This window comes from Sus scrofa, chromosome 1 (assembly GCF_054392235.1).
Source record: "Sus scrofa isolate SSC_HxYL_T2T_F1_AM1 chromosome 1, Sscrofa_HxYL_maternal_Yorkshire_Landrace_v2.0, whole genome shotgun sequence".
Classification (NCBI taxonomy): Eukaryota; Metazoa; Chordata; class Mammalia; order Artiodactyla; family Suidae; genus Sus; species Sus scrofa.
In genome coordinates this window covers 286,209,465-286,229,590 of record NC_139383.1, presented here as the reverse complement: position 1 = coordinate 286,229,590, position 20,126 = coordinate 286,209,465, and the positions used below count along the sequence as shown (strand labels likewise).

Here is a 20,126-nt window from a genome sequence, read left to right as displayed (position 1 = left end):
CTACAACTTGTCCTGTGAGCTGGAGCCCCCCTCGGAGTCAGCCAGCAACACCCTCAGGGTCAAGAAGAACGCGGCCATCGTCAAGCGCTGGAGCGAGTGAGTGCCGGGGGTCAGGGCTGGGCCCAGGGGGCGCGCGGGCTGGGAGCGGGCTCTGGACGCAGGCAGTGGACCCTGGATCTCAGCCCCCCAGCACCCTGTGACTGGGCCACTTGCCCCGCCTCCCTGGGCCTCAGTTTTTGCCCCTGTGAAATGGGGCGATGCCAGTGGGGTGATGCCCTGAGTGCAGGGTGATAGGGGTGGGCTGTGTCCCCGGAGAGACCTCCCCCAAGTCAGCCAGCTCTTTCGTGCAGCCGCCAGGCCCCCAGCACGGAGCTCAGTGCCAGCAGCAGCTGCCACTCCAAGTCCTGTGACCAGCTCAGGTGCAGCCCCTACCTCAGCAGCGGGGACATTGCTGACGCACTCAGCGTCCACTCGGCTGGGTCCTCCAGCTCCGACGTGGAGGAGATCAACGTGAGCTTTGTCCCAGAGTCCCCCGATGGCCAGGAGAAGAAGGTGACTGCCCCATGCCCGATCCCTCCCAGCCCCGCCCAGCCCCTCCAGTCTTGGCGCCCGAGTTCCCCGTCGCCACCCGCAAGAGGGGCCAGGAAGCCCCCGCTCCCGAGCAGGGCTCCCAGAACCCCCCAGAGCTGGACACTGGCCTGGGGCGCCCTGCAGGGCCCCAGGCTTCTGCTGACCGTGCCGTCCCCCGCAGTTCTGGGAGTCGGCCTCCCAGTCGTCCCCGGAGACCTCCGGCATCAGCTCGGCCTCCAGCAGCACCTCCTCCTCCTCAGCCTCCACCACGCCCGTGGCCACCGCCCGCACCCACAAGCGCTCCGTCTCCGGGGTCTGCAGCCATGGCTCCTCGCTGCCCCTCTACAACCAGCAGGTGGGCGACTGCTGCATCATCCGGGTCAGCCTGGACGTGGACAATGGCAACATGTACAAGAGCATCCTGGTGAGCTGGCGTCCCCGTGGGCACCCCCCGGCCACAGACCCGGGCCCATTGGCATGGATCGGCCCTGCCCGCCCCCAGAGTGGCCGTCCAGGGGTTGGGAAGGACAGACAGTCAACCAGATACGGGAATAAAGAAGCCAGTGCGGGAGTTCCCACTGTGGCTCAGCGGGTTGAGAACCCAACTAGTATCCCCGAGGACGCGGGTTCCTTCCCTGGCCTCGCTCGGTGGGTTGAGGATTGGGTGTTGCCTCGAGCCACAGTGTAGGTCGCAGACATGACCTGGTTGGATCTGGTGCTGCAGCAGCTGCAGCTGCAGCACTGATCCGACCCCTAGCCTGGGGACCTCCACATGCTGCAGGTACAGCCCTAAAGAGACCAAAAAAAAAAAAAGAAGCCAGTGCACGGAGCACCGATGGTGATCAGCGCTGGGGGACGAGGACTAGAATGACGTCAGCAGTGGGGCGGGGCCTCCTTGATAAAGCACCTGAGTGTTGGGGGGGCCGCAGGCCAGGTCCCAAGACAGAGTGTTCCTGGGGCTGGGAGGAGCAGCAGGAGGCCCCAGGTGAAGGAGCAGGTGTCACACGAGTGTCAGCACCCACGACTTGTTGCGGGGGGCGGTAAGCTGGAGTGAGGGGTGGGCAGCAGTGACTTTTGGCTTCTCATGGCGGGTGGAGGGAGCGCAGACAGGAATCAGGCTGGAAGAGCAGTGGCTGCACCAGGCTGCTGGCCGCGGAGGTGGCCGGCGGTGTTAGACACTGCATATAATTGGAAGACTGAGACCAAGCCAGCGGGATTTGCCCACGGATACTGTGTGTGTCCAGGTGGGGTCGGGGGGGACTCTTCTCATCCTCCAGACCTCAGGCTGCAGATGAGCCGTTTGCACCCCCCCACACACAAGCCCCCCACCCAGCCTGGGTCTGGTGTCCCGTTAACGCTGTCGCCTGTGTGACCCTGTTTCTGAGGCCTCAGGGTCAAGGCAGCAGGGGTTGGCCTGCACTGTCCACCAGGGCAGCCTCCAGCCAGTGCAGGCCTGGCACATAGGCAGCCACCGGGCATCCAGCCAGCTCCTCCTCTTCCCCTCAGGGCTGGGACCGGATGCTGTCAGTTCCCTGGCTGTTGCCCTGGATGGGCGAGGTCAGGGGAGCAGCTCTGGGGGCAGGCACCCTCGGGAGACCCCTCCTCATGGCAAGGGGTGGGGGGAGGGGAGGAGAAGGCGGCATGACCCCCCTGGATCCAGCACCTGTGTGCCCCTGAGCGAGGTGCCAAGGAAGCTGCGAGGGTCCTTGGCTGCCGCTCTCTGGACCCCCAAGCTCCTCCACACCCTTGTCCTAACGGCCCGCCCCCCACCCCACCCAGGTGACCAGCCAGGACAAGGCTCCGGCTGTCATCCGCAAGGCCATGGACAAACACAACCTGGACGAGGACGAGCCGGAAGATTACGAGCTGGTGCAGGTCATTTCGGAAGATCGCAGTAAGTCAGGGCCGCTCAGGTGGGCGGTAGGACCGTGGCGGGGCCGTACCCCAGGCCCGCCGCCCTAGAAAACGTGCCACCAGGTGGGACTGGGCTTTGTCCACCCCCTGACCTGCCTAGGGGCCGCCCTGGACGCCCCCAGCCTCTCCTCACTGGCCCCTGGGGGCTGCTGGGCCAGTCCCATGCCCTTCCTGGGCCTGTGGTCAGTAGGGGGCCTCGGCCAGTGCCAGCATCTTTGAGGAGAGGGGAGAGAAGGCTTTTTTCCTGGGGCCAGGCAGCCAGTGGCTGAGCCCACGGGCCGGTCAAAGGGGCACTTTGTGGTCGAGATGTGGCGAACATGTCCTTTGGAAAGACCCGTGACCGCCTGAACCCCGGCATCGAATCTGAACATCCACGTGCGTGTGACGCTGTCTCAGCCCGTTTGGCGGCTGTAACAAAATATCCCAACTGGGGAGTTCCCGTCGTGGCGCAGTGGTTAACGAATTCAACTAGGAACCGTGAGGTGGCGGGTTCGATCCCTGGCCTTGCTCAGCGGGTTAAGGATCCGGCGTTGCTGTGAGCTGGGGTGTGGGTCTCAGGCGCGGCTCGGATCCCGCCTTGCTGTGGCTGTGGTGTAGGCCGGCAGCAGTAGCTCCAATTAGACCCCTAGCCTGGGAACCTCCATATGCCGCGGGCGTGGCCCTAGAAAAAGGCAAAAAGACAAAAAAAGAAATCCCAACTGGTAGCTTATAAATGACAGGAATTTATTTCTCAAAGTTCAAGAGGCTAGAGGTCCAGGATCAGGGTGCCAGCGTGGGCAGGTTTGGTGAAGGCCCTCTTCCGGGTTGCAGGTGGCCCACTTCTTGCTGTGTTCCCACAGGGGGGCAGGGGCTGGCGAGCCCTCTAAGCAAATCGACAGAGGACACAAACTTTCAGGCCACAGCAGACAGTAAACCCAGAGGCTGCTAGGGAGCAGCTCCAGAGTCTCCCGACTGGGAAAGGAAGCGAGTTAAGAACAAGCACAGACTTGGGGCCAGACAGCTGCGGCCGGGAGACCTCCGGCAAATTCCTAAAGCCGTGTGTGCCTGTTTCCCATCCCCACAGACTCATCCATGTGTCTGTGAGCTCACGTGTGTGTGCTCGGATGTGCCCTGGCTGCAAATGCTACTGTTATTTTCTTTCCCTTGCAAGGAGCTCATCGCCCACGCACGGCCATGACCCAGATGGCTAGCCATGAGCCTCCCTCCCCGCCAAGCCCCCCTGGGAGTTGTTTTCTAAGTCCTCTCTCAGCTTCTTGCACCATTTTGGTGAGGCAGACAGGGCTGGCAGTACTCCCATCTTACAGAAGAGGAAGACTGAGGCCTAAACAGTTAAGGACCAGAGTGAGAGCCCCATGCTGGAGGCCAGAGCACAAACTCCAGCCCCGCGTGGGGAAGAGCAGGCTCAGGGCCGGAGGAGAGGGCGGGAAATAGGAACCAAGAACACATACCTGGAGTTCCCTGGTGGCCCAGCAGGTTAGGGATTTGGCATTGTCAATGCAGTGGCTTGGCTTAGGGTCGTGGCTGTGGCTCGGATTCAGTCCCTGGCCCAGGGACTTATATAGCATGCCGTGGGTGCAGCCAAATAAATACATGTAAAAAGTAGAAAAAAGAAAAAAGAACAAACACCTGCTGGGAGCCCAGCACCCAGGGGGTGTGGAGGGCTCCCCGGAATCCGGCCCAGGAGGCCTGGGGCACAGCCTGCGCTTCGCAGAGCCCCAGAGCCCTTGTCCTGAGTTGGGTGGGATTCAGGGGAGGAGGTCTGGGTTCTAGAAAGATCTTGATCAGTGCAGGCAGCGGGGGCCGGGGGGCGGGGAGGACGGGCTGACCCTTTGCCAGCCGCAGACTGAGGCGGGGCTTTCTGGAGTCAGGGTCCTTTCTCAACAAGAGTCGTTAGGTTTCATCGGCGCCACAGCGGAGTCTGTCCCAGGCGGGTGTCATCGGGAGGGGTCCTTGGGGGTCCAGAAGTGGCGTTGGGAGGGGCGGGTCTCCTGTCTCTGGATCAGGCCTGCCCTGGCAGGGGTCCTCGCAGGGCGGGGTGTCCTGCGGTGCCGCCGTGCGCACAGCTGACCCTCTGCCCCTCCCCGACCAGAGCTGAAGATCCCCGACAATGCCAACGTGTTCTATGCCATGAACTCCACTGCCAACTATGACTTCGTCCTGAAGAAACGGACCTTCACCAAGGGGGCAAAGGTCAGGCATGGAGCCAGCTCGACCCTCCCCCGCATGAAGCAGAAAGGACTCAAGATCGCCAAGGGCATCTTCTGACTGGTCCCGACCGAGCTGGCCCTTCCGGGGTCTGGCCGGCCGGACAGCTAAGCACTTACAGACGTCAGTGGCCCAGGCCAGGCGGGCCCTCCTGCCCAGCCTGCCAGCCCAGGCCACCCCCAGACTCCAGTTTCACCCTGAACCTCTCCCGCTGCCGGGCCTGACGCCCGCCGATCGGTGGGCTGACCTGGCCTCCTGTGGACCTCTCGCTGCCTTAGGTGCCTTCTGCTCTCTGGAACCAGAGGACTAGCTGACTTTTGCCAAGGAGCGCTGCCAATGGGCACGGAGCCCTGCCTGCTGCCGGGCGCCGCCCTCTGTACACGTCCCTCACACCTTCCCAGGTGTGGGCCACTGCCACCTGTGCCCGTGGGCACCCCAGGGCACCCACTCATCCACCAGGTCTGACCACTGCAGTTCTCTCCTCGTGCCCTTCGTGGGGTCCCGGCCCCTCCTCACTCCACTCTAGCCTTTCTCAGGCTGCACCAAAGATTCCATCGTCAGGGCCGACGGGGAGTGAGGAAGGCTTGCCCACTGCCCAGTCCAGCCCTCCCCTGGGAGAGGAGAGAGAGAGAGAGAGACCCTCTTCGCAGACCACGCTCATAGCCAGTGAGTGAGGACGGCCTCGGCCGAGTCCCACTGATGTCACAACCCATGACACTGCAAGTGCCCTTCACTGCGGCATCTGGGCTTCACGAGACCACACGAGACGGGGGTTGGTGAGAAAGGAGGGTTTGGGGAGGGGAGGGAGTTGAATATTTGTATAAAAGGTGAAAAAAATGTTTACCAGTTGGGGAGGGGCAATATTTATTTGTTGTAAATAGCAAAGGCTAGACTTGAATATTATATTAAAATCCTGTTTCTACTGTAGCCTGGGAGCTGTCGTGTGGTTCTCTCATGGCCTGTGCTCATTTCAGTGGGATTCAGACGCTCATGTCCTCTGTTCACACGGGGCGTCTTGCAGGGTTATCGGTTTGCTTCATGCAGGAAAAGTGCGAAGGGCCAGCCGCCCTTCTCTGGCCCACTTCAGGAGACACAGGTCCACCTTCCACGGCAGACGTTTCCTTCAGAGTCATGAAACTGAGCAGCGAGCTGAGACAGCCCCTTAGCACCCTGAGGTTTGAATTTGGAAGTGCTTTCACGTGGCATAGCAACCACCTCTGAAATTTAGGTGTTTTTAAAAATATCATGAGGTGGCGGGTTCGATCCCTGGCCTCTCTCAGTGGGTTAAGGATCCGGCGTTGCCTTGAGCTGTGGTGTAGGTCGCAGACACGGCTCGGATCCCGCGTGGCTGTGGCTCTGGCGTAGGCTGGCAGCTACAGCTCCGATTTGACCCCTCGCCTGGGAACCTCCATATGCCGTGGGAGTGGCCCAAGAAAAGGCTAAAAGACAAAAAAAATTTAAAAAAAAAATTTTTTTTAAATATCGTTTTAAATAGAAAAAAGAGGAAGGGTTAGTCTCTCCATGGACACAACAATTAAGCTGGGAGGGGGAAACTATCAGAATCAACAATATGGGGGACTCTGGACGCGCATCAGACACGACACTGGGAGGGTCCTTGGTGAGGGTGATGCTGCCGAACTCCAGCCACTAAGGAAGGACTCTGCCAGGTCACACGCTGACCCCTGAGACAAGGGAGCAGAAGCCAGTGTGACTACATAGCAAGGGATACAGGTTTTGTAAAAAGGGTTTGGCAGATTCACTGTTGAGAAAAACAGAAGACTGGAATTCCCATTGTGGCTCGGTGGTAATGAGTGTCCATGAGGAGGTGGGTTTGATGATCCTGGCCTCGCTCAGAGGGTTAAGGCTCCAGCATTGCTGTGATCTGTGGTGTAGGTTGCAGACGTGGCTCAGATCTGGCGTTGCTGTGGGCTGCAATGTAGGCCGGCAGCTGCAGCTCTTGATTCATCCCCTAGCCTGGAAACTCCCATATGCTGCAGGTACAGCCCTAAAAAGACAAAAAGGAAGCGTTCCTGTCGTGCAGCAGAAAGGAATCCGACTAGGAACCATGAGGTTGTGGATTCAATCCCTGGCCTTGCTCAGTGGGTTAAGGATCTGGTGTTGCCGTGAGCTGTGATGTAGGTCGTAGACGTGGCTTGGATCTGGCATGGCTGTGGCTGTGGTGTAGGCTGGCAGCTGTAGCTCTGATTTCACCCCTAGCCTGGGAACTTCCATACGCCACAGGTGTGGTGCTAAAAAAAGCAAAAAAAAAAAAAAAAAAAAAAAAAAAAAGACGAAAAGGGAGGAAGGAAGAAAGAAGACTGCAATTTCTGAGAAGGAGGAGAATCTGATTTCCAGAGTTATCATATTATAGTAATATCTAGTTCTCCACAAATTACAAAACATATCAAGAAATAGGAAAATAGGAGTTCCCATCACGGCTCAGCAGTAATGAACCTGACTAGGATCCATGAAGACGTGGGTTCAATCCCTGGCCTTGCTCAGTGGATTAAGAATCCCATGTTGCTGTGGCTGTGGTGTGGGTCTGCAGCTGTAGCTCTGATTCAACCCCTAGCCTGGAAACTTCCATATGCTGCACATTGACCCTAAAAAGTAAAAAAAAAGGAAACAGGAAAATAGAGCTTGTTCACAGGGGGCAGAGGAGGGGTGAAGAATTTAACAGAAACTATCCCTGAGGAGGCTCTGACATTAAAATTGCTTGTCAAAGACATTAAGTCAACTGTTTTAAATAAGCTCAGTGAGCTAGAAAGAAACCATGGACCAAGCAATTAAGGAAATCGAGAGAACAGTGTAAGAACATAGAATTTAGTAAAGAGATAGAAATTCTAAAAAGACACCAAATGGAAATTCTGGAGCTGAGCTGTGCAATAACTGAAAAGAAAAACTCCCTAGAGGGGTTCGGTGGCATATCTGCGCAGAGAGAAGAAAGATTCTGTGAACTTAAGGCAGTTGAACTTATTTTGTCCGAGGAGCAGAAAGGAAAAAGAGCGAAGACAATGGAACAGACCCAGAGGGGCTCTGGGGACACCATCAAGTGGAACGACACATGTGTGAGGAGAGTCCCAGAAGAGACAAAGGAGCAGAGATGAAGTGAACTGATCATGGCTGAAAACATCTCCGATTTGGTGAGAGGCGTAGACATCTACACGTGAAGCCCAGGGAACTCCAAGCAGGATAAACTCAGAGAGAGCCACACAAGACACAGGGGAACACGGTTGTTGAAAGGTAAGCAGGAAATCTTGAAAGCAGAAAGAAAGGAACGGTCACTGTTTGGGGGAGACGGGTGGGGGCGTGGCCCTCCCTAATAAGATTAACAGCTGAATTTTCATCAGAAGCCATGGCAACCAGAGGGCAGTAGAATGACGTATTTGAAGTGTTGGGGGGACAAAAAAGGAACTCTATATCCAGATCCAGGAAACTGTCCATGAAGAATGAAGGGAAATGAAGATGTTGCCAAATACACAAAGTTAAGGGGTTTGTTATTAATAGCCCTGCCTCCAAGAAATGCTAACGGGAGCCCTTTGGGCTGAACGAACAAGCTCCAGACAATAACTCAAAGCCACATGAAAAATGAAAGGACATCGGAGTTCCCCCTGGGGTGCAGCAGGACTGCTGGCATCGCTGAAGCTCTGGGATGCAGGTTCGATCCCTGGCCCAGCACCGTGGGTGAAGGATCTGGCCTTGTGGCAGCTGTACAACTGCGGCTCAGATCTGATCCCTGGCCTGAACTCTGTATACTGTGGGTGGCCAAAAAAGCGGGGGGGGGGGGGGTAAAGAAAACCAGGAGAGATAACTAATAGGTAATTCTAGAAGCCTGTAATGGGGAGGGTTAAGGATCCAGTGTTGCCGTGAGCTGTGGTGTAGGTCGCAGCCGCAGTCAGATCCTGCACGGCTGTGGCTGTGGTGTAGGCCAGCGGCTACAAGCTCCGATGCAGCTCCTAGCCTGGGAACCTCCATGTGCCACACGTGTGGCCCTAAAAAAAGAAACGAACAAGTATCTAGGAGTTCCCTGGTGATGCAGTAGGTTCATGAGCTGGTGTCATCGTTATAACATTACAGCAGCTCAGGCTGCTCAGATTCGATCCCTGGCCCAGGACCTTCCACCTGCCCAGGGTGTGGTCAAAAAAACTAAACCCATGCAAACAACAACAACAACAAAACAATAACAGAGAAATAGAATAGGCAAGTTGATTGGACCAGAAACTGGAACAGATTGCCAGGGGTAGGGAGAAATTAAGATTGGGGAATGGCTACAGTGTTTCCGCTTGAGGTGATCAAGTTTTAGAAAGAGATGGTGGGCATGGTTGCACAGCAGTGAGAATGGCGCTAAAGTCACCGCGTCGCACTCGTCAAAATAAAACATATTTATTTAATATATTCTATTTAAATATAAAGCTAAAAATGTTATGCTATATATAGTTTACCTCCATTTTTATTTTAATTTTTTATTTTTTACCTCCATTTTAAAAAAAAATAACATGTGCAAGGACCACTTCCTGACCCAGGAAGTACTTTTTCTACAGCCTTGAGGAAGAGGGACCACTTCCTGCTTCTCTGGAGTTTCTTTGGACCACCCAGCTGCCCCTTAGGGCTTTCGAGGTCATACCGGGATTCCAGCAGCACTACGTGGGGGGACATTACAGACAGATCCAAATGCGCAGCCCGGGGGGAGGCAGGGGCCGGGGGAGGTTATCAGCCAGGGGACTGTGGACAGCAGGGCTCAGCATCCTCGGTCTCCCACAAGGCCCCGTGATCAACCCTTCATCTGCTGGAATCCTGGTCCATGAGCTCAGAATTCCTTTTCCTGCTGGTTTGGTGTCCCGGGGAAATACTTGTGACGCAGCTTTGAAGGCTACCACTGGGCCTCGTCCCTTAAGCATTTCTGCTACTTGTGAACAAGGATTTCCTGCAACTCTGTGCAACTGACCTCACCCAGAAACATGCTGGAAGGTCCCTTGCCACGTGGTGGCCACTAGGCACATGGTGGCCACTCATCCTGGCCACCATCTGATGGATTCTGGGTGAGTGCTGGTTTACCAGGGTGGGGATGCTTATTTCTGCCAGTGAAGGACCTGTGCACTGTCCCTCACCGGCCGGGGTGCAGTCAGAGGCCACGTGGTTCTGAGGGTCTCCGACTCGCACCGTCACCAGCTTTCAAATGCAGTCATGCTGGAACTGACTTTGCCTTCAAGAGTAGCTGGGCTGGAGCTCTTGGACTTTGCTGCCCCCTAGGGTGGCTGTGGTTTTGTTTGTTTGTTTCTTTCTTTCTTTTTTTGGCCGCAGTCAAAGCATGCAGAAGTTCCAGGGCCAGGGATCAAACCCGCGCCACAGCAGTGGCAATCCTTAACCCACTGAGCCACAAGGGAACTCCCGGATGGCTGGGTTCTTTGTCCAAGTCTGTGCTTTGGTCACGTCATGGAGAAGTGGATGGTTTGACCCCTTCCCGTAGGGAAGGCTGAAAAGATGAGACATCAGGGCAGGGGTAGGAGAGGGCGTGTTACCAAAATTACCAACCCACAGCCTGCTCTGGCGCAACCTTGGCAAAGAAATACCAAAACACGGAGTTCCCGTCGTGACTCAGTGGTCAATGAACCTGACCAGTATCTATGAGGATGTGGGTTCGATCCCTGGCCTTACTCAGTGGGTTAAGGATCTGGCATTGCCGTGACCTGTGGTGTAGGTCGCAGACACAGCTTGAATTCTGTGTTGCTGTAGTTGTGGTGTAGGCCAGCAGCTAGAGCTCTGATTAGACCCCTAGCCTGGGAACCTCCATATGCCGCGGGTGCGGCCCTAAAAATACAAAAAAAAAAAAAAAGAAAAGAAAAGAAAAAAAGAAAAACAATACTGAAGCACTTCTCATCAGGGCAATAAACAACAGACTCTGGCCTGAGCCCACCCGTGTATCCCCTGGGCGTCCCCGTGTTGGAGCTATGGGTTTACTACCGGCCCAGCAGGGAGCCTCCAGGCCCCTAGACAGCCTCTAGCCTGCACCGCGGTTAAGTGCTATCAGCTTCATCCCCGGGGCACAGCCTGAAAAGGCAAGAGCCTGGTGAATTACGGGCTGGGGGAAGCCACGTTGTGATGGCTGTGCAGGTCACAGGGCAGGGCTGCCCTCTGCCAGGGAGGCCTTAACCGCGCAGCCCAGGGACTGAGCACACCGCTGGATGCCACCCTTCCTAATGGGGCCCAGCCTGCCAGGGACATGCTGTCCTGAGTGACGGGCACAATTGTGCTCTCCCCAGCAAGGGGGAGAAGCTCCACCTCCCAGGACCGTCCAGGCCCAGAGGAGGCTCCCGAGAGCAGACCCAACAGGTAGAAACACTCAGAGGAGCCACGTGCACGAAGTGTCAGAGGAGGGACAGTCACCAGGAGAGCCTGCCCTGCAGCGAGGGGCCGTCTCCTTCGGTCTTTTTTTTCCCCCTTTTTCTCTTTTGGCTGCCCCACGGCATTGAAGTTCTCAGGCCAGGGCCCTTGCAACCTACACTGTGGCTGCAGCAACACTAGGTCCTTAACCCACTGTGCCAGGCTGGGGATCGAATCTGCATCCCAGCGCTCCAGAGATGCTGCCAATCCCACGGCACCATGGCGGGAAGTCCGCCTCACTCTTTTATACCTGAGAGCACTTGACCAAGGCAGGAAGCCCAGAGCAGCCACGTGGGTGCTCACAGGCCCGCCTGGAGTGTGGCCTTTCAGGTGCCTCGGGGGGCTGCAGGACTCGGCCCCCCACCCCGGGCTCAGCCTCCCATCTGCGGCTGGAGAGGGAGAGCGGCTGGCTGGCCCCCTGTGCTGCTGGTCCCACCCGCAACCCACCAGGCTGAGCGGCTCAGGACTCTGGGACCTCTAACCCTCACCCTCACCCCACGGTGACTCAAGAATGGGGGGGCCCTGACATTGCTGCCAGCTCTGACGTTGGAGTTTCTGGGTTTGAGTCTGGCCCTGCTGACCCTGAGCACGTGCCCTGGCCAGACTCCAGAGGTGGCAATGACCCCGACGCGGAGCTCTGCCAGAGCCATCGGGCTCGGGCCCCGTGCTCTGTCCGCTCGCTCCCTGGCTTCTGACCTTCGTGTGATGCTTTATTGTCTTGTTGACTCGGTCCAGCTGAAGGCAGAATCCATTCCTCTTCCCAGACCCTGGTTAAAACACAGAGGTCCCTCCCCGCAGCCCAGAGGGTCTGGGCAAGCCTGGGCTCCGCGGGTCCAGAGGCGGCCCCCGCCTGCCGAGCCCAGCTGTTCTCTTGGCCGCGGCCTCCAGCCCCCAGTCCCGCTCTGGGCCAGAGCCCAGCCTTCCTCGGAGGCAGCCGCCTGGCGTCCAAGGGCCCACGCCTGAATCCCAGCCCTGGCCCCGGCGCTTCGGTTTGCAGTCTGTTTCCTCCTCTGACTTGAGGGTGGTCCTGCCGGCTTCCTGGAGCTCGAGGACTGACAGGTCAGGGGAAACGGGTTGGGCCAGGCACCCGGTGATGTCACAGTGACTGAGGGTCCCCTTCCTACCGCTGGGTCTTGGGAGCAAAGAAAGATGCCAGACAGAGAGAGGAGGCTTTATTGAGGACAAGCTCGGGAGGGAAGAAGGCCGCTGGGGTCCCACCCTGTGGCCTCTGGAGGTCAAGGACACTAGAAGCCAATGACTATGGGCATCTGAGCCACCTCAGCATCGCTGGGGGGGGGCGCTGGGGTGGCCTCCGAGTCCCCTGTGGGGGGTGCTGGGGTGGCCTCCGAGTCCCCAGTAGGGGGGGATGGGGCGGCCTCCGAGTCCCCCGTGGGGGGTGCTGGGGTGGCCTCCGAGTCCCCCGTGGGGGGTGCTGGGGTGGCCTCCGGGTCCCCCGTGGGGGGTGCTGGGGTGGCCTCCGAGTCCCCAGTAGGGGGGGATGGGGCGGCCTCCGAGTCCCCGGTCGGAGGCACCGGTATGGCCCCCTCATCCGCCACCGTGGGCAGTGCCTGGTAGGTGGTGGCCCAGTACTGCAGATAGCTGGTCCTCAGGTCCTGCTTCATGGAGCTGCTGTCCATCTTATTGGTAATCTCCAGGTACTTGCTGCTTTCTAGGGTGTAGGGTTCCCAGTGTGTGGGCACACTCGACCCGCCCATGTTAGGGTCCCTGCAGAGTGCGAAAGAAGGCTGGGTGGCTCGGTGGACCCTGGGGGCTCCCCGGCCTGGCCCGGCTCCAGCTTCCCTGGGGTTCCCCCCCACCCCCCGCCCCACACGGAGTGGGACCCACAAGGGACCTGGCTGTTTCCCAGGCACTGGCTGGGCTCGGGTGCATCCGGGGGCCCCGCCGGGAGCCCTTAGCCTGGCACAGAAGGGGTACCGAGGCTCAGGGAGGTTAAGTGGAAGTGAGGGACCAGACCTGGATTCCAGGCCTGCAGGGCGAGGCGGCAGGAGGGCCCCCCCCCCCTTACCCGCTTCTGGCAAAGTTGGTCCAGTAGGCGATCATGGCCTTGGAGACGGTCCTGTCTTGGGACCGGTAGCCCAGCGGAGTGGCAAAGGGCTTCCCAAAGACATACTGGAGGTCATCCGCGTGGTCGGCCCCCACCCAGCTGGGGTAGACGGGCATCCGAGAAGGGTGGGCGAACACGTAGGTGTAGGTCTGGGCGCTCCTGGGGGCGGGGAGGGGAGACCGCCTGCGTTGGCCCTGGGCTCACCTGGGGCCCCCCACCCCGGACATGGGCCCCAGCGGACGGCCTCGGGGCACAGCAGGGCAGGGTCCGGCGAGCTCCCGCAGGACTCAAGAAGGACCTGGATGCTGACACCTGGGGGAAGGAAAGCTGTGGCCAAATACATAACTTGAGGGGTTCTGTGACTTCAGCTGCATTGCTATTCCACCTCCAGCAAACATTCTGCACCATCTTCCTGCATCATTCAGTACCAAGAAAGTTTCACTCGGCAAGTGAATTTGTTTTGGGGTTTTGTTTCTTTGTTTTTGCTTTTTAGGGCCACACCTGTGGCATATGGAGGTTCCCAGGCTAGGGGTCGAATCAGAGCTGTCTTTGTTTTCATTGGCTATTAGTATCTGGAGGTTTTTAATGCGGAAGCTGGCAAATCGGAAGCCCTCCACAGAAGCTACCGCCCAGCGTTCCCTCCCACACGGCTTGACGGGTGGAAGGCCGAACCTTCCAAGGGCAGGGACTGTGGGGTCTGGGAGAGCATGCAGGGCTGGCCTGGGCAGAGGGTCTCGGGAGGATTCGGGAAAGCCCCCGAGGCTGGGAGGGGAGGGGGGCCCCTCCAGCCCTGTGAGGCCTGGCAGATGCTGCAGGCACAGGAGGGGACAGAGCTTGGCCTTCCCTGGCTTCCCAGCACCTGGGAGCTGCCCAGCCGTGAGGCGCAGGATCCCGGGGGGCCGCCCCCGCCCCTCCCTCCTCACTTGGCGTTGGCCCTGTGCTGGGCCACGGCCGTCTCCGTGGGCATCAGGAAGAGGATGTCGGTTTCCAGGTCCACCACGGTCTTCTTCTTGGTCTCCTGGGACGAGTCCTGGGCCCAGGACGCGGTGTACACGTCAAAGGTGATGTTGGCACCTCTGGGCCCCTTGACGATGGTGAATCCGCTGACCAGCTTGTAGAAGTCCTCCCTGTGGGGACCAAGCCGACCCTGGACTCTGCGCCCAGTGCCCGCAAGTGGGCATCCGCACCCCTATGCAGCAGGAAGCCGTGGACCACGCCCCCCATCACCCCTGCGGTGCTGTCTTCCTCATTCTTCTGCTGGAACCTCCCCCAGCCGCCCTGGGGCACCATCCCTGTGCCCCCTGCTTACTCCGTGATGGTCTTTTTGTCCTTGTCGACGGCTGGCAGGTCGACGGTGGCAAACAAGTGACCGTCCATGTCGTTGGTGCCCGCCAGGTAGTCGATGTCGGCGGCGTTGGCGTACAGGTTGACCGGGTCATCGGGGATAAAGTCCCCATCGACAACCGGGATGAAGCCCAGATAGTGCACCACGGGGACTGGGGGGCAGAGCAGCAGGTTCTCGAACCTTCCGGCACCTGCCCGCCCATCTCCTCAAGCTCGGCCAGGAGCCGACTCCACCCCGACGGGGCCACAAGAGGAGACCTGCCTCGCTTGACGGAGGCCGGGGTGGCCCGGCTTCGGCTCTCCTGACATCGGGGCCGGATGATGCAAGGTCGTGGGCCCCCACCCAGGGTCTGGCTCAGTGGGGGGTGTTTAGCACCCTCCCTGGCCTCCACCGGCTGGACACCCATAGCACCCCCCCGCCACCCAGCTGCGACCAGCAAAACTGCCTCCAGCCTCTACCTCGTGTCCTTGGGCACTAAGTCGCCCAAGGTGGGAACCACTGGTCCTGGGACTAAGACTCTTCCCCATCAGCAGCCCCCACTCACACTCCTGTTTCGTCAAGGGCAACTTGTAGGCCAGCGTCAGGGCGCGGGGGTCAGTGATCTTCAGGCACCTGGCCATCCTGGCAGTGTCGTCCATGGGGCAGCCCACCTTCTCTGCAATCTGGGGGTTGGGGGTAGGCAGAGTTCGGGGTGGGGGACACGGGGTCCAGGACAGAGAGCAGAAAGGAGGGTGCCCCCTGCCAGCTCCGTCTTACCGTTTTCGCCCAGGAGAGGGGGTTCTTCTGGATGGCCCAGGGGGACAGTGCCACGCCACTCTGGCTGATGGCTCGCTTGATGAGGCCCTTATTGTAGGGAGAGAGGGTCTGCGAGCACACAGAGGTCCTGTCACCAGCCTCGCCCACCTGTCTGCAGGGCTCCGCTAAGGAGACCCCACATCGAGCAGCTCCCTCCCTCCGCCTCGGGGGCAGGCCCTCCTCCGCGGGGGTCCCCAGACCTGCAGCGAGACACTGGCGCCTCCCGCCGATTCCCCGAAGATGGTGATGTTGTCGGGGTCTCCCCCGAAGGCCGCGATGTTTCTCTTCACCCAGGCGATGGCCATGTGCTGGTCCCGGAGGCCGTAGTTACCTGGGGCGGGGGTAGCGGGGGTGGGGCTGCGTTGGGGACCCTCAGCCAGGACTGGGGTGCCGGGAGCCCGGCCCACACAAGGTGCACAATCCCTGTGCGAGTGGGGACCCTGGGGAGCCCCAGGGTGGTGCATGGTGGGTCGCAGGAGGCTGGACGGCAGGGGGACAGGAGGGCCAGGCCTGCCCAGCTCTCTCCCCAGTCCCTCTTGTGTGTCCTACAGCTTCTGGGTCGCCCCAAGTCACCACCTCTGTGTCCCCTCTCCTGCCCCTTTCATTGGCTCCTTGTCCCCCTGGCCTGGCGGGCGGGCCAGCCGCTTCTTCTCTTTCGTTCCACCTGCCAAAGGACTCCTCTCACGTCTCACCACCCCACTCACTCCACAAACAGGATTCTGGGCCTCTCTAGGGGGCTGGCAGGAGCTGCTTCAGGACACGGGGTGCTCGGCACACTCCCCCACCCGGGCCCCAGGCGCCCAGCCGACCTGGCAGGTTGGCGTCCCCGGTGCTGAGGAAGCCCAGGGGGCCCACGCGGTAGTTGAAGGTGACCACGATGACGTTGCCGCGGGTGGCCAGCTCCTCCCCGTCGTACAGGTAGTTGCTGAGGAAGTTGGCGCCCTGGCCGGACCCCATGAGGAAGGCCCCTCCGTAGATCCAGATCATGACAGGCAGGTCCCGGGAGACTGGGGGGGGGAGCAGGCCCGGTGACCCCAGAGGCGCGCCCCCCGCACGCCGCGTTCCCCACCCCGCTCCGTGCTGCCGGGGCCTGGGGCTGCCTGGGGGCTTCCTGCAGGGTGGGGGGAGCAGACCTTCCTTCCTGCCCTGGGGGACCCAGATGTTGAGGTACAGGCAGTCCTCGTCCCCATAGGTGCTGTCCTGGGTGATGGTGGCCTGCAGGCACCGCTTCTTGAAGTCCTTGGCCTTCAGGGTCCCTGCGGGCGGCGGGAGGGGCTGGTGTGAGGACGGCGGCAGCCCCGCCCACCCCGTCTCCGGGCCCGCCCCGCGCCTGCGCACGCCCACCTTGCCAGCCTGGGTGTCGCTGGGGGTTCTCCAGGGCCTTGGGGGCAGCGGCAAAGGGGATGCCCTTGAAGATGTCCACAGAATCGCCGAGGAGGCTCAGCTTCTTGTTGACGCCTTCCACGAAGCCGCCCTCCGTGTACACGGAGCCCAGCTGGGGTGGGAGGTGGAGATCAGGTGGGCGCAGGCTGGTTGCCCCCCACGCTCCCTTCCCCCCACCCACCCCTGGGGCGGGGGATCCATTCCAGAGTCCCCCCCAAGAGACAGCCTCAAGGAGGGGCCACCTGCCCACGTGGCTTGAGGAGCCGGCTCACAGCTTCCCCAGCCCCCTGGGTGTCTGTCCCTGAATCTCAGAGGAAGGTGGTCCAGCCAGTGTGTCTCTGCCTGGGAAACCTTCCACGAAGGCCAAGAGAGGGCAGGGGAGGCTTGGATTCTCACTTTGGCCCCCTAATCTCGGTTTCTCCACCTGTAAGAGGCGTGACAAGAGTCCCTCCGTCCTGGCCTGTGCTTGTCTGGCTGCCCACAGTGGTAGGTGCCCCATGGGCCCTGAACACTTCATGCCCAGCCGGGAGCTCCCTGAGTGGCGGGCCCGGCTTTCTACCCACCTGGTCTCCCCTGATGGTGTCTGACTGCCCTGTGTCAAGTCCTCTCAGCCCGTGTGCTTTCCCTAAGCTGGGAAAGACGCCTGCCCCCCGAGGCACCAGAACCACTGCTGTGTATCCAGCCCTTGCCCTGAGCGACCAGGCCTCACGGGGTTCCTGGGGGCCATCTGCCCATCATTCCGAGGGAATGAGGCTTCCGCGTTAGAAGGCGTTGCCGGGGAGTTCCCATCATGTTTCAGTGGTTAACGAATTCGACTAGGAACCATGAGGTTGCAGGTTCGATCCCTGGCCTCGCTCAGTGGGTTAAGGATCTGGCATTGCCATGAGCTGCGGTGTAGATTGCAGATGTTGTTCGGATCCCAAGTTGCTGTGGCTCTGGCGTAGGCTGGTGACTACAGCTCTGATTAGACCCCTAGCCTGGGAGCCTCCATGTGCTGCACGTGCGGCCCTAGAAAAGACAGAAAGACAAAAAAAAAAAAATAAAGAAGGCGCTGCCGGGCAGCTGCTGTCTGACCTCAGAGCCCCCTCCCCGCCCAGTGCTCTACCCCGACATCCCGAATGGGCGCAGGTCCAGGCTTCCTGGGCCTCGCCTGTGCTTGGGCCAGGTGGGCAAGGGCAGGGGCCCACTGCCAGGCCTAGCCAGACCCCAGCTGCCCTCCGAGGTCTAGGCTGATGGGGGCCCCTGCCTCGCTGGGGTGGGGAGGTGGGGCAGCTGGAATTGGAGAAAGAAGGATCCAGAAGCAACACTGGCCAGGTGCCTGCGGTTTTGCCCAGGAGCTGGCCCCACTCTCTCTCTCTCACCCCAGGATGAGCCTCCTTTTTTTTTTTTTTTTTTTTGCTTTTTTTTTCCGAGCTGCACCCGCAGCATATGGAGGTTCCCGGGTTAGGGGTCCAATCAGATCTACAGTCGCCAGCCTGCACCACAGCCACAGCAATGCCAGATCCGAGCTGCATCTGTAACCTACACCACAGCTCATGGCAACACGGGATCCTTAACCCACTGAGTCAGGCCAGGGATCAAACCTGCCTCCTCATGGATACCAGTCTTGTTCTTAACCCGCTGAGCCACAGTGGGAGCTCAGGATGAGCCTCCTTGTTCCAGGCCTCCTGGCATTCTTCCTGACCAGCAAGAGCAGACACACGCCAGGTCAGGGCCTGGGGGACTAAGGGTCACAGCTCAGACGTGTCTCCTTGTGTTGAGACCAGCCCGAGGGCCCCAGGGTGGGGAGGGGGGCATGGGGACCTGGCCATCGCGGCAGCCGGGGCAGGGGTGTCGCTGGCAGTTGGAGCAGCACGGAGGAATCCAGGGACCCCTCAGCACCCAGAACAGAGCTGCCCCTGCTACCACCACAAGGAGGAGAATGACCTCCTCTCTGTGGCAGAAGGGACCCGGGACCAGGGCCAGAGCTGCTGGGCAGCAGGGCCCGGGAGGGCAGGTTGAAGTGTGGAGAGAGCAGCATGGTGGGGGCTGGGCCCCCGGAGCCCCGCCGGAGCCGGACGGACCACACGGCTGTGGTTTCCCTCCTGGTCACGCTGACCCTGGCCCTGCCTCAGGCTTGCCAGAGGGCAGAGAGGGGGCAAGGAGTTTTGTTTCCAGCCGCCCCGAAGCCCATGGAGTTCCTGGGCCAAGGATCAGATCCCAGCCACAGATTTGACCTACGCTGCGTCTGTGGCAATGCTAGATCCTTAACCTACTAAGCAAGTGCAGGGGTCGAGCCCGTAGCCTCTTGGATACTAGTGGGATTTGTTTCCACTGTGCCACAGCGGGAACTCCCTCAGGCTGGCTCTTTCTGCCAGTGGCTCCATCTGTCGTCCCTCTGCTGTGCCCCGTCCCCAGTTTCCAAGTCTGGCCTCGAGGAGGAGAGCAGGGCCCCTCTCCGGGTGCGACCGCTCTGCTGAGCTCTCACCTACCTTCGCTGCCCTGGCTGCAGCCAGGCAGCAGGCCAGGCACCAGATGACCAGCTCTGAGCTCCCCATGGTGTGTGGCCGCCTCCAGGTCACCCTGCCTCTGGGCCTGCGGGTATTTATGGGCTGTGCCAGCCGGGAGCCCAGGGTGGCAGCTGCCTGAGGAGGGTCCCTTCCCCTCCTCTGACCTCTGCCCTTTCCTCCAGGTGGCAACACTCCAGGTGGTGGGGCCAGGAGCTGCTGTTGCCAGCTGGGCTCGGGCTGGGCCAAGGTCATGTGCAGAAACACACACATGCACGCACACACACACACACACACACACACACACACACACGTGCTGGGACGTCCCTCTTTCCCAGGGCCGGTGCTCCTGGGTGACCTCGTGTCCACAGAGCACCTGTGCAGGTTACCGCTACCTGGGAGCAGAGGCAGATGGCACAAGGCGGGGCTGCAAGTGCGGGGTCTTGGCTGTGTGGTGCGTTCTGAAGCCTCAACCAGGAAAATGGGCACGATTCGCCTCCATGCCCTGCCTGCAGCTGGGCAGGGGTCACTTCTTGGGGACTGGGGGCGAGACCTCCAGGACAGAGCGGGCTGTGTGCTCCTGGCCCTTGTGGCCCGTGTGGCAGTCCCTTCTTACCCAGGGTGCACTGGGTGTGCGACTCGAGGAGGTGGTGGCGGGGACTGAGCAGCACCACGTGGCCCTGCCTTGAGTGTGGGGGGACGTCACTTTCAGCAGGACAGTCCTGGGTTGGGAGGGCCAGAGGCTCGAGTCTTGAGGGCTTCCTGGGGGAAAGGAAGGGCCAGGCTTCTGGCTACCGGCCCGCAGCTGTCACCAAGACCACTGGGACCTACAGACACACATCTGTCCATCTGTCCGTCTGCTATTTCCACCTGACGCAGAGGATGGAGAGAGGGAAGCTAACGGCAACAGTAGATGTTCTGGCCGCCAAGCAGCTCCCTCCCGTGCCTTGGGGGCCTGACTGCATGTTCAGAGCAGGATTTA

The 20,126-nt window shown here is 60.0% G+C and overlaps 2 protein-coding genes across 14 annotated transcripts in view; one reads left to right on the top strand and one right to left on the bottom strand.

The window, feature by feature from the left end:
• The window catches only part of RALGDS (ral guanine nucleotide dissociation stimulator), a 47,225-nt gene extending 41,609 nt beyond the window's left edge, over positions 1 to 5,616 (top strand). For all 13 annotated transcript variants that reach the window (XM_021070962.2, XM_085000506.1, XM_085000503.1 and 10 more), the window contains 5 exons: positions 1 to 96; positions 351 to 552; positions 752 to 994; positions 2,350 to 2,464; positions 4,574 to 5,616. In XM_021070962.2, coding sequence (XP_020926621.1) covers positions 1 to 96; positions 351 to 552; positions 752 to 994; positions 2,350 to 2,464; positions 4,574 to 4,749 — 832 coding nt within the window. In that variant the 3' untranslated portion in view covers positions 4,750 to 5,616. The remainder of the gene's footprint in view (positions 97 to 350; positions 553 to 751; positions 995 to 2,349; positions 2,465 to 4,573) is intronic.
• Positions 5,617 to 12,227: 6,611 nt separating this feature from the next.
• Positions 12,228 to 19,378, bottom strand: CEL (carboxyl ester lipase). Its single transcript, XM_003353694.5, has 11 exons — positions 19,130 to 19,378; positions 16,620 to 16,770; positions 16,409 to 16,531; positions 16,085 to 16,282; positions 15,476 to 15,606; positions 15,237 to 15,344; positions 15,025 to 15,142; positions 14,445 to 14,631; positions 14,059 to 14,262; positions 13,097 to 13,294; positions 12,228 to 12,795 (listed from the first exon to the last, which is right to left on the bottom strand). Exons 1-11 carry the CDS (start codon positions 19,193 to 19,195, stop codon positions 12,315 to 12,317), a joined length of 1,965 nt encoding a protein of 654 aa, XP_003353742.3. The 5' UTR covers positions 19,196 to 19,378; the 3' UTR covers positions 12,228 to 12,314.
• Positions 19,379 to 20,126: the final 748 nt, after the last annotated feature.

Coding starts and splice junctions, on each gene's coding strand:
- CEL (XM_003353694.5), bottom strand. CDS start 19,195: ATGGGGAGCTCAGAGCTGGTCATCTGGTGCCTGGCCTGCTGCCTGGCT. Junction 14,632..15,024: donor GCCCTTGACGAAACAGGAGT/GTGAGTGGGGGC, acceptor TCTGCCCCCCAG/TCCCCGTGGTGCACTATCTG. Junction 12,796..13,096: donor ACCAACTTTGCCAGAAGCGG/GTAAGGGGGGGG, acceptor CGCACTCTGCAG/GGACCCTAACATGGGCGGGT.